The sequence below is a fragment of the Terrapene carolina genome, unplaced genomic scaffold (assembly GCF_002925995.2).
Source record: "Terrapene carolina triunguis isolate 2854851 unplaced genomic scaffold, T_m_triunguis-2.0 Scaffold136, whole genome shotgun sequence".
Classification (NCBI taxonomy): Eukaryota; Metazoa; Chordata; order Testudines; family Emydidae; genus Terrapene; species Terrapene triunguis.
Window position 1 is genome coordinate 5,217,287 of NW_020664487.1, and position 14,321 is coordinate 5,231,607.

Below are 14,321 nucleotides of genomic sequence, written 5' to 3' on the forward strand. Positions count from 1 at the left end.
TTTAAAATCTCCAGCTTGTGGTCCACCTCAATGGTTCCAGCCTTATTTGAAAAAAAGTTGCTATTTGCTCCTCTATGTCTTGGGCCCTCAAGCATTTGTAAAAAGTTAAAGAGAAAAAAAGTCTAACGGACAAGACTGCACAATAATTATTTTCAGATGGACCAACCACATTGGCTTGAAAATTGAGGGCAACTCTTGGTTATGTAAAAACATATCCTATCAAACCAATTATTTTGAAATTGCATTAATCACGTTCAGTAGAGGGTTTAAAAATCACAGCCATTTGTACAACATAGCCATCACTGGGAAAAGAAACAAAACCCCAAAAGTTTAAACAAAAGTTTTGTGAGCTGTGTGGGATATTAAATTTATGTGAGTGAGCATTTCTAGTTACATGAAATATCCCACAATATCTTCTCACATTATGTAGAGCGCATTGCTGCTTCCGCTGAAGTCAATAGGAATTTTGCCATTGACTTTAATGAGAGCAGGCTTCTAAAGAGCAAAGTATTTTGCAACATTTCTTTTAAAAAAAATGCATGGCCAAGTTCTGCTGTCAAATATGCATGAACACCTGTTGTTGTCATCAGGGCACACTGTGTATATGTAACCGAGGAAAGATTTCAGTGACACATTATTTTATTTATTTTTCATCTATCTTAGTCAAAATTGCTTTTTTCAAAGGTTAATGGAAGAAGCTATAGCTATCTGGAATAGATTTCTAAGCAACCATGGACATCTGCTGTACCTTCCGTATGGAAGTCTAGGAGCATGTCGCCGGGATCTTGTGTTACAGCTGATCTCTTGTAGACCACGTGAATTCTTCCTCTCTCTTCTTCCATTTGTTTGCCTCTTTCCAAAGGTTCAATGAAATATTCATCCTTATCAGTTCTTATCATTCCAGCCTGGTGAGGAGGGAGGAGAGGAAGAGCACAAAGTATGTCAAAAATCCATTTTCCTGACTCGATACATTGATAAGCGTCTACTGACATTTTAAAGATGTGTGAAGAGTACAACTGCCAGCAACTGAACGTAACACAGAGAGATTACTGCACCGTAAAATAAAATCATTGTTGAGTTTGTTTTTATTTGGGCTTTACACTGGATCCAGAATATTTCTAGCTACTGAGTATTTTGACCTGTGCATAGACAAGCTCTCAAACACACACACACACACACACCAAAATACATGCCTAAGGCACAAGTTTTACAGGAATTCTAGCATTTGTATGTAATGAGTAAGACTGATATTTTAATTAGCTATTAATACAGAGATTTATGACTTGATGAATCCAGTGCCAAGTGTCTTCAGTGCCAAGTGTCTTCAATTCGTCTGTGCTCAGCATCCCACAGGAAGTGCTCAACACCTTACAGGATTGGGCCTTAATTTTACTGGACTACAGTCACCTGGACACTCCCCCTAAACAACTGCATGCCATTCAACCTCCTAATTATTGATTCCTGTGGATGAACAGGTCATTCAAACCCCTCCTCTCTGTACCTTTCTCTTGGGAGGGCTGTGAACTGGACTTACAGATGTAAGGCTTAACTCTGCTTTCACTGACACTAGTATTAACTGGGACTAAACTCACTGGAATCATTTACATCAGCATAAAACAGGCGGGTAGGAGTGAAAGGAGAATCAGGTTCATGATCACGTGGTAAAAAGTCATCTTCTGATTACTTGAATGTAAATCACAGCAACCAATGGTGAGAGAAGTAAGCAGTGTAATCAAGGGGAAGACAGTCTTTAAAAAATCCTCTTGGGGAGAAAAAAAAAATAAAGCCTTGAGCTTTCAAACTTCCTTTAGCTCAGAGAGCAGCAGCCTATATTCTGTTTGGCAGAGTGACTGGGCACAGTGAACATGTGGAAAAAACGCATATGCAGACTATTTGTTTTTTCACTGGTATCGCCAATGGGATATTATATTTTGAGCAATCTGCCACCTACTTTCAAAGGCATAATATAAACCATCAATGCCTATATAAAAACGTATGTACCAGGCAAGGTGGTGACTATAAACAATCATTATGCAACCAATCTTTCTTCAGTGTTGTTCAATATTCTCTCCCCTATGGTACGATTTAGTCACTTTGCATCCAAGTATCTGAGTTACACAGAGACATCCCAATGTGGGAATACTGGACAGGCCGTGCACCCCCGACTCCACCAAGTGCAGAGGGGTTCTCTGCACCTGGATCACAGTGCTTCCTTGGGGAGTGAGGGGTAGAGGACAAACCAGCCACCTCAGCAGCACCATCTCCCCTCCCAGCTGAACTCAGCACAGCCCTTTCCCCATGTGGGTTGGGGGGGGGCTCCAGATGAGGCAGGGTTCAGGTGGTAGGATGAGAGGGTTAGGAAAAGAATACAGGGAATACAGCCCCAAGTACAACCTTTTCTGCACAGCCTGCCCAGCATCCCTGGGAGCTGCTGGGGCTGGTATGTGTATGACAGGCAAACCCCTAGCTGCATTTCTGAGAGCTCCCCTCTACAAGTAAAGCCTAATACTAGGCTTGCACAGAAATGTACAGATAAGTACAGAAGCAAACAAGAAGCTGAGCAAAATCTCTTACATTAATTCCCAATCAGTCAACATGGTGCAGCCTTCTGCATCAACTCCAGATACCAGACTCGGATGAAAAGTAACCCAGTATATAATGTGTAACATTGCTGTGATCCAACCATAAAGTCACAAAGTTATGCATCGCAGGTGTCACATCAGCGTGCGAGAGCAAAGGCACGGTGGCATTCTTAAAATGGCAGAAATAGGCTTTGACTGAGGCTAACACCCGAGTATGGCTCCCCCCTAGAAAACGAAATATAGTGTGACGAAGCCTTTCGCCAATAAGACGACACTTCAAACTCTCACGCTGACTAACATGCATTTATTTCAATGCATTATCTTTAGAGAGCGGCATATTGATTCTTCTTCTCCTCTCTTTTCAGAAACCAAAGAAATTCAGTGCAAAAGAGCTTTTCAATGTAACATTCTGGCAGAGGATTTAAATGCATGTAAGCCATGGATTTCAAAGTTATGGCCCTGCCTGTAACCACACTGAACATATACTGTATGGAATAAGATGAGATTTAGGGCCAGACTTTCAAAAGTGCTCAACACCCACAACTGGGTCCAGATACTCACAAGATCCTGGCGCGTTGAATGGGAGCTGAACTCATAATCTGGGCTGAGCGCCTAACCCCCTGGTCCAAGCTGGGCAAAAGGGCCAGAGCAGCATCAAGAGGCTACAAAAGCCCTAGTTCTCACCAGGGATCTGCTTAGAAGGCCTGGTGTGAGAAGTGTGTCGGGACTGGTAGGTGCATTGAAGATTCCGGATCCCTTTAAGTTAGACAGGCCCCAGGGAGTTACATCAGGTGCCTCTTCCGCCGCCGGAGCAGCACAAGATCGGGAAGGCTCAAAGTCAGCCCCTCCCCATCAGTAATTTTGCAGACATGCACGGGGACAGAGTTCCAACGTAAACCAAAGCTTTGCATTTCAATTCTGAATCATAACGACACTATGGGTTTTTGTACGAAATAGAAAAAATTATTTCAGCTCAGTCTCAATAGGTCAGATGTAAATGAACTGTGAAGGTTTAAAATGCAAAAGTTACAAATTTGAGAAGTCATCAAAAAAATTCCCTCAAAGTGTGAACACTATCACCTACCACTGCTTTTTTCCTTAGAATTTGAAGAATGGGAGGTGTACTGAAAAGTAGCATTCTTATATCCATAAGAATGTATAGCATGCTGGATCTCCTACTTGGTTTTCACTGCTGTACCTTGAAATCAGTGGATTTGCCTTTAAACAGCAGTACGTACTGTCTAGGGTCACCAACCCTCCAGGATTGTCCTGGAGTCTCCAGGAATTAAAGATTAATCTTTAATTAAAGATTATGTCATGTGATGAAACCTCCAGGAATACGTCCAATCCAAATTGGCAACCCTTGTGTCCAGTAGTATCAGGATTGGACCCTACGTTATAAATTACTGGAGAGAAATGTCTAAAGGAAATGAAAGGTGATTGCAATTGCAATCATCAATAAAACTTATCTGAAATATCTATGATTTCCAATAGCATTCATACTGAGCAACAAAGTCATTGTGATTTTATTATTCTTATAGATAGCTTTAGTTTCCAAAATGCTTTACTGCATGAAGAATATTTACTTCAGTGCATAAGGGTCAGGAGCCAAACCACATATTTTGCCTACATCATTCTGTCGGGGGAACGGGGGGGGGTTTGAAACAGTTTGACTGAATTCACTTAAATAATAAAATAATCTGTTACCATCATTTATTCATTTTTATGGTTAACACATTACTTAAATATTATGGAATTTAAGTAACTATAAATACTACTGTTTCATTTTTCCTTTATTTTTATTATATGAGTGGCAGTAATCATTGTGATTTTTAGGTTGGAATAAGTCAAGTAACATCACACAGTTTTTTCCCTTTCTTGTGGATAACCAGCATTATTAGACTGGGAATGAACAAGTCCCTTTGCATGTTAATGGTTTATTTTCTTGCCATTTTTCTGGCCAAAAGTGAGTTTGTGCCTACAGTTGCTATGTTACTGGTGTAAGACCTTATTTTGGCACACACATTTTGTTTCAATAACCCAATTTCTACAAAGCTGTTTGCCTACAGTTTGAAAGTAGCTGTGTCCAAAGGCAGTGTGAAGTCCAGAAGGTAACTCTGGCTTCCCTTCCCTGCTTTAATATGTGTGTTTTTTCTTTTCTGTGTTCAGTCTACAAAAAAGAAAGGAGCCCATAATTATGTTATTCATAATGTGTGTGCCTTTTTGTACAAGGAATAGCAGAATAAGTTGCAAGAATTAAGTGAAATTTCAACGGTTTTTTATATGTACAGAATATAAACCATGTTTTTAAGACAGACCTGCCACAAAAAACCCCAACTCATTTACTGTACCTAATAACAGTCCCCTTAACTTAATCTTCTGCCTCCCCATTAACACTGCTATTTAAAGGGGGGGGGGGGAAATGTTCATTTAAAAACAATTAATTACTCTAAAGCCAATAGTACCCAAAGCAAGTGTCCGATTTCACACAAGCATGCAAAATTAATCTGAGTTGATATTATGAAATGCAAATTTAAATAGTATAAAACACAGAGAAGAAAATGGCATAGGCTCAGGATGATTTGCCATGCAAAAATACCTGGCAAAGCAGAACAGCTCAATTTAGAAAGCATATTCTACTCTGACTGCATTATCATCAGGCACAAACTGTAGCACACACCAGATTTTCCATAAAAGATGTATAATAGTGTTCTTGCCTAGACATACATCTGGATTGCACACAAATAGTTAATGCAGTGTCCTTGATTTAGAGTTAGTAATGCAATCTTAATCAATGAGACCATGTTACCTTTTTATTATTAACATTTCCTGGCATTTAATGGCATCCTATGGATGTGTTCCTGATCTAACAGTTAATATTGAATTACAAAGTCACTGAACAACTGGAATGGGTGGCAATAAACACAGAACCTGGTAAGTCTTGTATGCATTCCTACCTTAACAGGTTCAGTATCCTGTTTTTATAACTTGATACTGTGTCAGTCCATGATTGTGTCACAGTATTGGCAATGGCATACAGAGCCTTTCAGCTCTGAATCACAGTTTCATATCCATTCTGGGTCAGTAGTGACTGAAAGCCATTACTATCTAATTACCTACGAGAAATGAGGTCACAGGCTCAATCCTGTTCCACATCAAAAAACATCTTTGCAACCAGCACCCTTGCTGGCGCCCTAGGCGGAGAGGCTAAGAACTGAATAGCCAGCCACTCATTCCAGATCATTCCAGAGAAGGTTTGAGGTACCTTGATGGAGCCCATTGAAGAAGCTTATATACTGCTGCTCTTTTTCTGTGGATGAACAAAGGACTTCATTCTCCAGCATTTTCAAGTGTTTTAAATTCACTTTTTACATTTTTTAAAAGTGGAGGCAGACGCCTCCCATGCCAAAGCACTTCAGCCACCTCTACACTAGAGAATTCTGGGACGGCAAGCCTCTGCCCGGCTTGTTGTAACACACCTTGTGCCCACACACAACAGGGCTTGTATCTGTGCACAAGTGTTCTCCATCGTGCTATGGCCCACAGAGCCATTATAATGGTACTTCGGATCACTCGCAGGTTTGGGGGCAGAAGCAGACTGGTCATCAATGGCAGCACGGGAAACGTCCCACCTCTGAAGTTCCCAACAGCTCTAATAGGGCTCCACGATAGAAGTCAGGCTTAATCAGACCTCTCTGTGGCAGAGCCTTTTCTGAGAGAAATTCTACTATTTTACTTCCAACTTCTAACAATTAATCTGAACAATCTGCCTGCCTCATTCCCAGTCATGTTACTGCAGTTGCCTTTTAGGGGATTTTACTCCAAGGCACTGCAGAAGCTGCAGCTGGTGCCGAAAAAGCCAAAGGCCTAAGGAAATGTCTGTCGTCTCCTTCCTCCCCAATACAGTCTCTTATTGCAGAAATCAGCCTTCTCTGTGGGCAGAACACAGTTTCACCTTCATGGCCCAGTCCAGGTGGGGTCACCCCAGCCAACCTTCCCTCAGGAAAGGGAAGCCAGGCAGGACTGGAGAGTCCAGCTCTGGGGTGGCAGAACCCAGGAATGATTGTTTTTGTAATGGGAATTAAAAAATGTTAATTCATTTACCAAATTCTCTAAGGGAGATTGTACCAGTCTCTGTGTCTCTACAAATTTCAGGCTATATTACAAGAAATAGGGATTGAGAGACATGGTACCAAAGAGTACATATCCTAACGTCATCTTGCTGCCTAGCCCCTGTGGGGGAACTTGGGAGGAGGTCATGGGATTGCTTCAAGCAAAAATGAGGTGTAGGTGCTAGGTTGGAGACTAGCAGATTATATGGAAACCAGGATAAAAAGATGTGGTTCAGTATGGTCACCCAAGTTACCCCTCACAAAATCAGGACAGTGGAGGACCAACGGGTTATCTGGTCACCATATACAAAAACCAAATGCAGACCTGGGAAAATGCATTAGGCTCTATTCTGTGGTAACGTAAAAAGCTAGTTATGGGAGGGGGGGTCAAGCATACAAAGACCATTTGCACTACTAACACATCTAGTGGAAATTCTAGTGGGGGTGCAAAAGGCATTGAAGTTCAGCTATATCCTGAAAGCGTGCGAGGAGCAGTGCGAAGTGAAAGGGCACATGGCGAAGCCGAAAGGAGGCAAGTTTTAGGCAACATGGGTGTACACTTACACATTAGCCATCCATCCCAGGAAAAAATTCAGAGGAGTACTGTACGGTAGCGCCCTAAGCACTGATCACAGCAAGCTCTGATGTGTGGTTTCTTTTTATATATTCTATGCTATCAAGCACCTATCTTCTGCATTTCCCTATTGCTTTACCTTTCTAGTTTGATCTTTCTGCCTCTATTGTAGCTCGAAACTGATTTTTTGCTTGTGCCTTTTGGGCTACTTGTGTGCTTTGCAGCTGGCCCTGCACTGCCCTGAGTCTCGCCTTGTTGGTACAAATGGGAAGGTATTGCATACAGAAAAGTGGGGCTGATCCATTTGTCTACCTGTTACTCACATGTCATTCTCCACCTATCCTTTTTGGATATATCCCCCAAAGATTATCAGTATCCTACAACCTGTATGTGCAAGTAAACTGCATTACAGTACAGCCAAAGAATCAAAAATCCAAAGATCCACTTTTGTCTATTAAGGAAAATTAAATTATTAAAATATTGGCTAAGTTCCATGAGGAATTTCAACCTTTGAAACGGCAATGCAAAAGAGGAGGGCTAGGAGTCCTGTTATTCTGATGTACTGCACAGTTTACCGTCTGCACTAATTCCTGATCTTCTCCCCCCTTCATACGCCCTTTTCTAACTAACGCAGGGGTTCTCAAACTGGGGGTCAGGACCCCTCAGGGGGTCACGAGGTTATTACATGGGGGGGTCATGAGTTGTCAGCCTCTACCCCAAACTCCGCTTTGCCTCCAGCATTTATAAGGGTGTTAAATACTGTATATAAAAAGTGTTTTTAATGTAAAAGGGGGGGGTCGCACTCAGAGGCTTATTGTGTGAAAGGGGTCACCAGTACAAAAGTCTGAGAACCCCTGAACTAAGGCATGCCATGAGCAGTCAGCCTCACAGACAGAATGGATTCCCAACCATGCAAGCAGTAAAATTACAGAACTCCACAAAAAACAGACTCCCCTCCGTGCCAGAACTGCTTGAAGTAGTACGTGGTCCCCATGTTTCCCTCTCCCTGATATGCTGGCTGAAGAAAACAGGAGCTGATGGGATGTTAAGCAGCAACTGTCACTTGCATGGACTAGACAATTACGTGTGAACCTGATTATTTCCTTCAAGTCTCATATTGACCTATGCTTATTCATACAGATCTGGGGCCTGATTCTCCTCTGACTTTGACCAGCTTTATACTAGTGGAAACTCCACTAGACTTCAGTAGAGTTAACCCTGATCTATGCTGGTGTAAGTAAGAATAGAATCAAGCCCTTAATCTTGAATGAATGTAACTAACCATTGTAGATGAGACTAAGTGATATTCAGTAATGTTATTACATTCAAATAGATGTTACATTAAAGAGAGAGAGTCTTCTCTCACTGATGCTGCTTAAATTCCACTGAAGTTAACAGTGCTACACCTGAGAAAGAAATAGACCCAGAGGGCCAGATTTTTTTCAGCTCAGAGCTAGATTTCCAAGTGTTTACCATGTACAATTAGCCAAAATTCCAAAAAAAAAAAAAAAAAGTGTAACATCTCCTAAGGCACCTAAATAAGAGGCCAGATTTTTAAAGCTGTTCAGCATTCAGCAGCTGCCACCGCGACACCTATGGTTAGATTTTCAAAACAGCTCAGACCTTTCCTCCATCTTCACATGCCACGAGCAGAACTCTGGCACCGCTGAGGAGCTAGTCCACAATATCTGGTGGAGCTAAATTACCTGCAAAGTATTAAGGTTGGGTGCCTGGAATTTTTAACACGCATAAAGCTGGGCCATTTCAAGCATTTTATTGTCCATGTGCCATAGAAATAAAGGGAGTTTAACAGATGTAGCGTATGAGTGAAGAAGGGGGGAAATTTTATTTTGGTACCCAACAATTCTTAAATATTAATGGTTTGAGCTGCTTTAGTAAGTGACACTTAAAAACCCACACAATAAAGAGGAAATTAGGGTTGGTGAAGCAGAATGTCCACGGATGAGAACGGAGAATTCACAGCTATATGAATAATTTGCAGAACCTGTTTATTCAGTACGCTCTCTCATTCTCTTCTCTATCTTTTTACAACAGGAATTTGTCTTGGATGGGAATTGATCATCCTCACGCATCTTCAGAAATATCTACATTTTTCTGAATTGTTTCACTTCTCTCTAATCCAGACCTTGTTTCAGCCAGTTTTACATAGACTAATGTGTATTAGTTCAAGCCCAACTGCTGAACTAAGGTTTACAATAGCTCAGTGGTTTGAGCATTGGCCTACTAAACTCAGGGTTGCGAGTTCAATCCTTGAGGGGACCACTTAGGGATCTGGGGCAAAATCAGTACTTGGTCCTGCTAGTGAAAGCAGGGGGCTGGACACAATGACCTTTCGGGGTCCCTTCCAGTTCTATGAGATAAATAAATATATGGAGATATATCTATTTTATTTAAATGGTATTTACAACTAAAGAATACCATAAGGTAAATTTGTAAATATACAAGATCTCTCTTCTAGTGGAAATCATATACAGATCATCAACCTCGGTATTTTAGCTACATTTCTCCAGTCTACTGCCAGTGCAAATGCAGAATCCAGCTTTTGTCCTGAGGAACCTTTTCCAAAAAAGGATCAATAAAAGGAGCTTGCAATTTTCCAAGTAGATGGAGAGGGAGGAGGTTGGGTTTATACAATCCACCCTTACACAATCATTACATTTTCAGGTCATCGGCACAGAAAACTCTGCATTCCAACACAGAACATTTCTCAAACCCCTAGCCAGCGGAGAAAAGCCAGCAGGTGCTTACACCACCTTTTGTAAAAGATTCATTTGAAGAAAAAGAGCGCAGTGCAGTTTCAGTGAAGTAGTATGTAGTTGAAAAAGTTCTCCACAAAAGCATATTTATGAGGAAATACAGGAAAGTATAGTCTGAGGCCCTGGACCATTGTTAATTTTACTGCTTTGCTTGTAAATTAAACAACATCTTAATGTGTACAAGGATTCCGCCAAATTAAGGCAAATGCTTAGTTTAAAGATTGTGGTTCTAGGAAGTTTACCTGCTTATTATTACTATTTTCTATAGTATCTAAATTAGACAAACAAAACTACAACAAAACTATTAGTGCTAACAGGGCCGGCTCTAGGCCGATTCCCCCGAATCGGGTCCCGCGCCTAAGAGGGCCCCGGACCTGCGCCTAAGAGGGCCCCGCGCCCTAAAGAAGAGCGCCTAACTTAGGTGCCTTTTTAATTTTTACTCACCCGGCGGTGGTCCGGGTCTTCGGCGGCAGGTCCTTCACTCACTCCGGGTCTTCGGCGGCATTTCGGCAGCGGGTCCTTCAGTGCCGCGGAAGACCCGGAGCGAGTGAAGGACCCACCGCCGAAATGCCGCTGAAGACCTGGACCACCGCCGGGTATTCGAATCGGGCCCCGCACTTCCTAAAGCCGGCCCTGAGCGCTAAATGAGGAAGTTTTATAACCCTTACTAACTTTGTGTGAGTATGGCCTGGAAATAAATATCAGTCTATTACCTGCACTGTTTCATACTGGACTGAGACTGGAGATCTGGGTTCAATTCTCAGCTTTCCTACACGCTTCCCATACAACCATGTCCAAACCAGTTACTCTTGTGTGCCTCAGTTCCCCATCTGTAAAATGGAGACAACCATACCCTACATCAAGGGCTGCCACAAGTATAAAACTCATTAATGATTGTGAGGCACTCAGATAGTACAGTGATGGGTGTCATACAACCTAGGTAAATAATGCAAAATAGATCTATGCACCAACACCTCCCCATGCAGCTCTTCCATCACACCTCAACCCAAACTAAACTGGGCATGTGTAGTCTTGAGTCAAGAAGCTTGAGGGGGTCCTCATAACAGCCTTCATGTATGTTAAGGGCTGTTATAAAGAGGACCATGATCAATGGTTCTCCATGTCCACTGAAAGTAGAACAAGTAGTAATGGGCTTAATTTTCAGCAAAGGAGATTTAGAAAGTTTTTGTAATATCTAACTCCAAGGGTAGTTAAGATCTGGAATAGGCTTCCAAGGGGAGGCCGTGGAATCCCCATCCTTAGAATTTTTTTAAGAACAGATTGAACAAACACCTATCAGGGATGGTCTAGGTTTGCTTGGTCCTGCCACAGCGCATGGAACTGGTTTAGATGACCTCTTGAGGTCCCTTCTAGTCCTGTATTTCTATGTTTCTAGAATCCAGAGGTAATGACGGAATAAAAACTGAAAGCAAAACTCCCTATTGACTGAAATGGGTGCAGAACAAGGTCCTGAGTCAAAGTAAAAGGCCACTAGGAAAGTGGTCAGTTTTACTCTGGTACATACAGCATACAGAGGGATCTCTCACAGGCAGGAGCAAATGTACTACTACTACATTGTTTGCTGGTAAAAATCAAACCTGAAATATTGTGCACTTTTTAACCTCAAAAAGACATTGAGACAATAAAAAAAACCAACCAGAAAATCCAAAATGATACAAAGACTAGAGAAAATAACCTAACAAGGAAAGTTACATTTATTTAGCCAAAATCAACAGCATTTAAGGGGGAATATGATTCTATATAAATATGCAAAGCATATTAATGTAAGAGAGGAAAGGGAATTGATTTGGAGCAGTAAAACAAGGCGATATGGACTGAAGATTAAAAACAGATATGCTTAACTTGAATATTAGGGGAACTTTCTGCATGGAACTTTCAAAAGCATTTGAGGAATTCTGATGTTCAACTCTCCTTGATTACAAAGACAGTTGGGAGCATAATTCTCTTTGAACTTTTACAAAAGCCCACCCTCCAGCCTCTGACGGTAAGGACAACCAGAGAGCAGAACAGCTCATGTAGCTAGCTAGCACAGTTATAGTGGCTACCATTATAAAGCCAAGATTTGCCAATGGTATCTATGATACCTGGTTTTCCCTAGCCTTAGAACGGGGAAAAAGCAAGAGTGGAGGGAGGTTGGTTTGAAGTGTGCATAATGTGTCCATTCCATGAGATAAAAGTTGTTTATTTCAGCTTATAGTGTAGAAAGTGTTTGTAAGTGTTGAATGTTTAATGGTGAGCATTGTACAGTATATCAAACTCATTCAAAGGTGCCCACGCTCAGATTACAGAAGATAGACATCAGCGGTCTTCCTGTTTGGATCAGTGAATTGGCCCTTCCAGCCTCAACACTGTATGTGTAATAAGCTAAATTTAGAGAAGAATCTTAGGGTTTGGCTACACTTGCGAGTTACAGCGCAGTAAAGGAGCGCCGGGCGCACTAGCTTACTACCCGTCCACACTGTCAAGGCACGTGGAGCGCTCTGACAGCGCTGCTGGTACTCCACCTCGGCGAGAGGAATAACATCTGCTGCGCCCTGGCTACAACACTCGGGCATCAGTGTGAACGAGGTGTTGCGTTACTGCGCCCTGATAGGCCTCCGGAAACATCCCATAATCCCCTTAAGTCAAGTGGCCACTCTTGTCATTGTTTTGAACTCCTGTAGGAATGTGGAAATGCCCTTTCAAAGCTCCGTTTCTGACAGCCGGCATGCAAGCCGTTACTGTGGAATGCTGAGAGACAGAGAGAGAGGGAGGCGGGGGGGGAGGAGGGAGAGGTCTGCTGGTGTCTGAACTTACAAGACAGCATGCTGACATGCTCTCAGCCCCCCAAAAACCCACTCTCTCTCCCCCCACATACACACAAAACACTCCCTGTCACACTCCACCCCACCCCTCCCATTTTAAAAGCACGTTGCTGTCACTTACATGCTGGGATAGCTGCCCATAATGCGCTGCTCCCAATGCCGCTGCAAGTGCCACAAACGTGGCAACGCCAGTGCACTTGCAGCTGTCAGTGCGGACAGACTGCAGCGCTTTCCCTACTGTGCTCTCCAAAGGCTGGTTGAACTCAAAGCGCTGTACATCTGCAAGTGTAGCCATGCCCATGGAGTCCAAATGTGCAATCATTAATCGCATAGGTGAGTGTAGTATGCTGAATGGGACTGGCAAAAGTCAGGATTTGGGAGAGACCAAGTTTGGTGTGATCTCGGGGGCTCAGCACTGCAAACTGGTGGCCAGTCTGCTAATGGACAAAAACAGGCCTCTTAGCATGTAACAATGGCCTCCATGCATGCTCTTCCTGCCTGCCACAGCACCTATTTCTAATGAAACAGTGAGCAGTCACATGAGCAGGGCTACCAAAGGCAAGAGGAGGGCTCATGTGAGTAAGAGAGCCTCAAAGTCAGAGGTGCACTATGTGACTGGGTCTCACACAGGCTTTTCCCAAGAGAGCATTAATCCTCCTCTTTCTCCAGGACCAGCCGACCAACCCTGTTGCCCAGGTTGGTTACTTCAATAGATGTTGTTTGTAGGAGTGCCACTGAGCAGTACCGAGGAAAGGCAGCTAATTCTTAAGAGGTGCTAGATATAAACCACAAAGAACTGGGACGCAAGACAGAGATGGAGGCTAGAGGAGAATCAGAAGTGGTTTTTTGCTTTCTTATCACCCATGAAGGCTGAAGAAAGCCTTGTCTGATGAAAATCCTGCTTTATTTTTATCATCAGTTCAGCTGAGGACAGTGTTGTTTTGGGGTTTTTGCTCTGTTTCTTTTTTGTTTACTGTGGATGAGAAAAGTCTTGTGTCTCTCTATTTGGCTTTAAATGGACAAGATACTTTTCTATAACATATTATTTGTGAATTAAACTGCATCTCACCGCTGCTTGACTTCTATTCCATGAATGCTGAGTCTCCTGCCTGCCTTAGCAAACCTGTACCAAAAAAGGCTATAAGAAAGATCCAATCTGAACACTACCTCTATGCATGCTACTGATGTGCCACTGAATTCTGCATTGACATTTTCTACGCACATCAGTTTCATGTCACTATGACAGCATACTGTCCAGACAACTAGAGTGCTCCAGAATTGTATTTAATGTATCACGTAATAAGAAACTACTTTCTGCAACTCTTTTCTCCTCGGAAATGAAATAAAAGACCGATCAAATGGGTGCATGATGTTGAAAATTATCTTCAGTGATAACAGCTAAATATTAGGGCTATCGATTAATTGCAGTTAACTCACATGAATAACTCAAA

At 42.3% G+C, this 14,321-nt stretch overlaps 1 protein-coding gene across 1 annotated transcript in view; it reads right to left on the bottom strand.

The window, feature by feature from the left end:
* The window catches only part of ADAMTS3 (ADAM metallopeptidase with thrombospondin type 1 motif 3), a 180,957-nt gene that overhangs the window by 123,233 nt on the left and 43,403 nt on the right, over positions 1–14,321 (bottom strand). Inside the window, 1 exon segment of the mRNA XM_029911915.1 lies at positions 749–905. Within this exon segment, the coding sequence (XP_029767775.1) occupies positions 749–905 (157 nt within the window).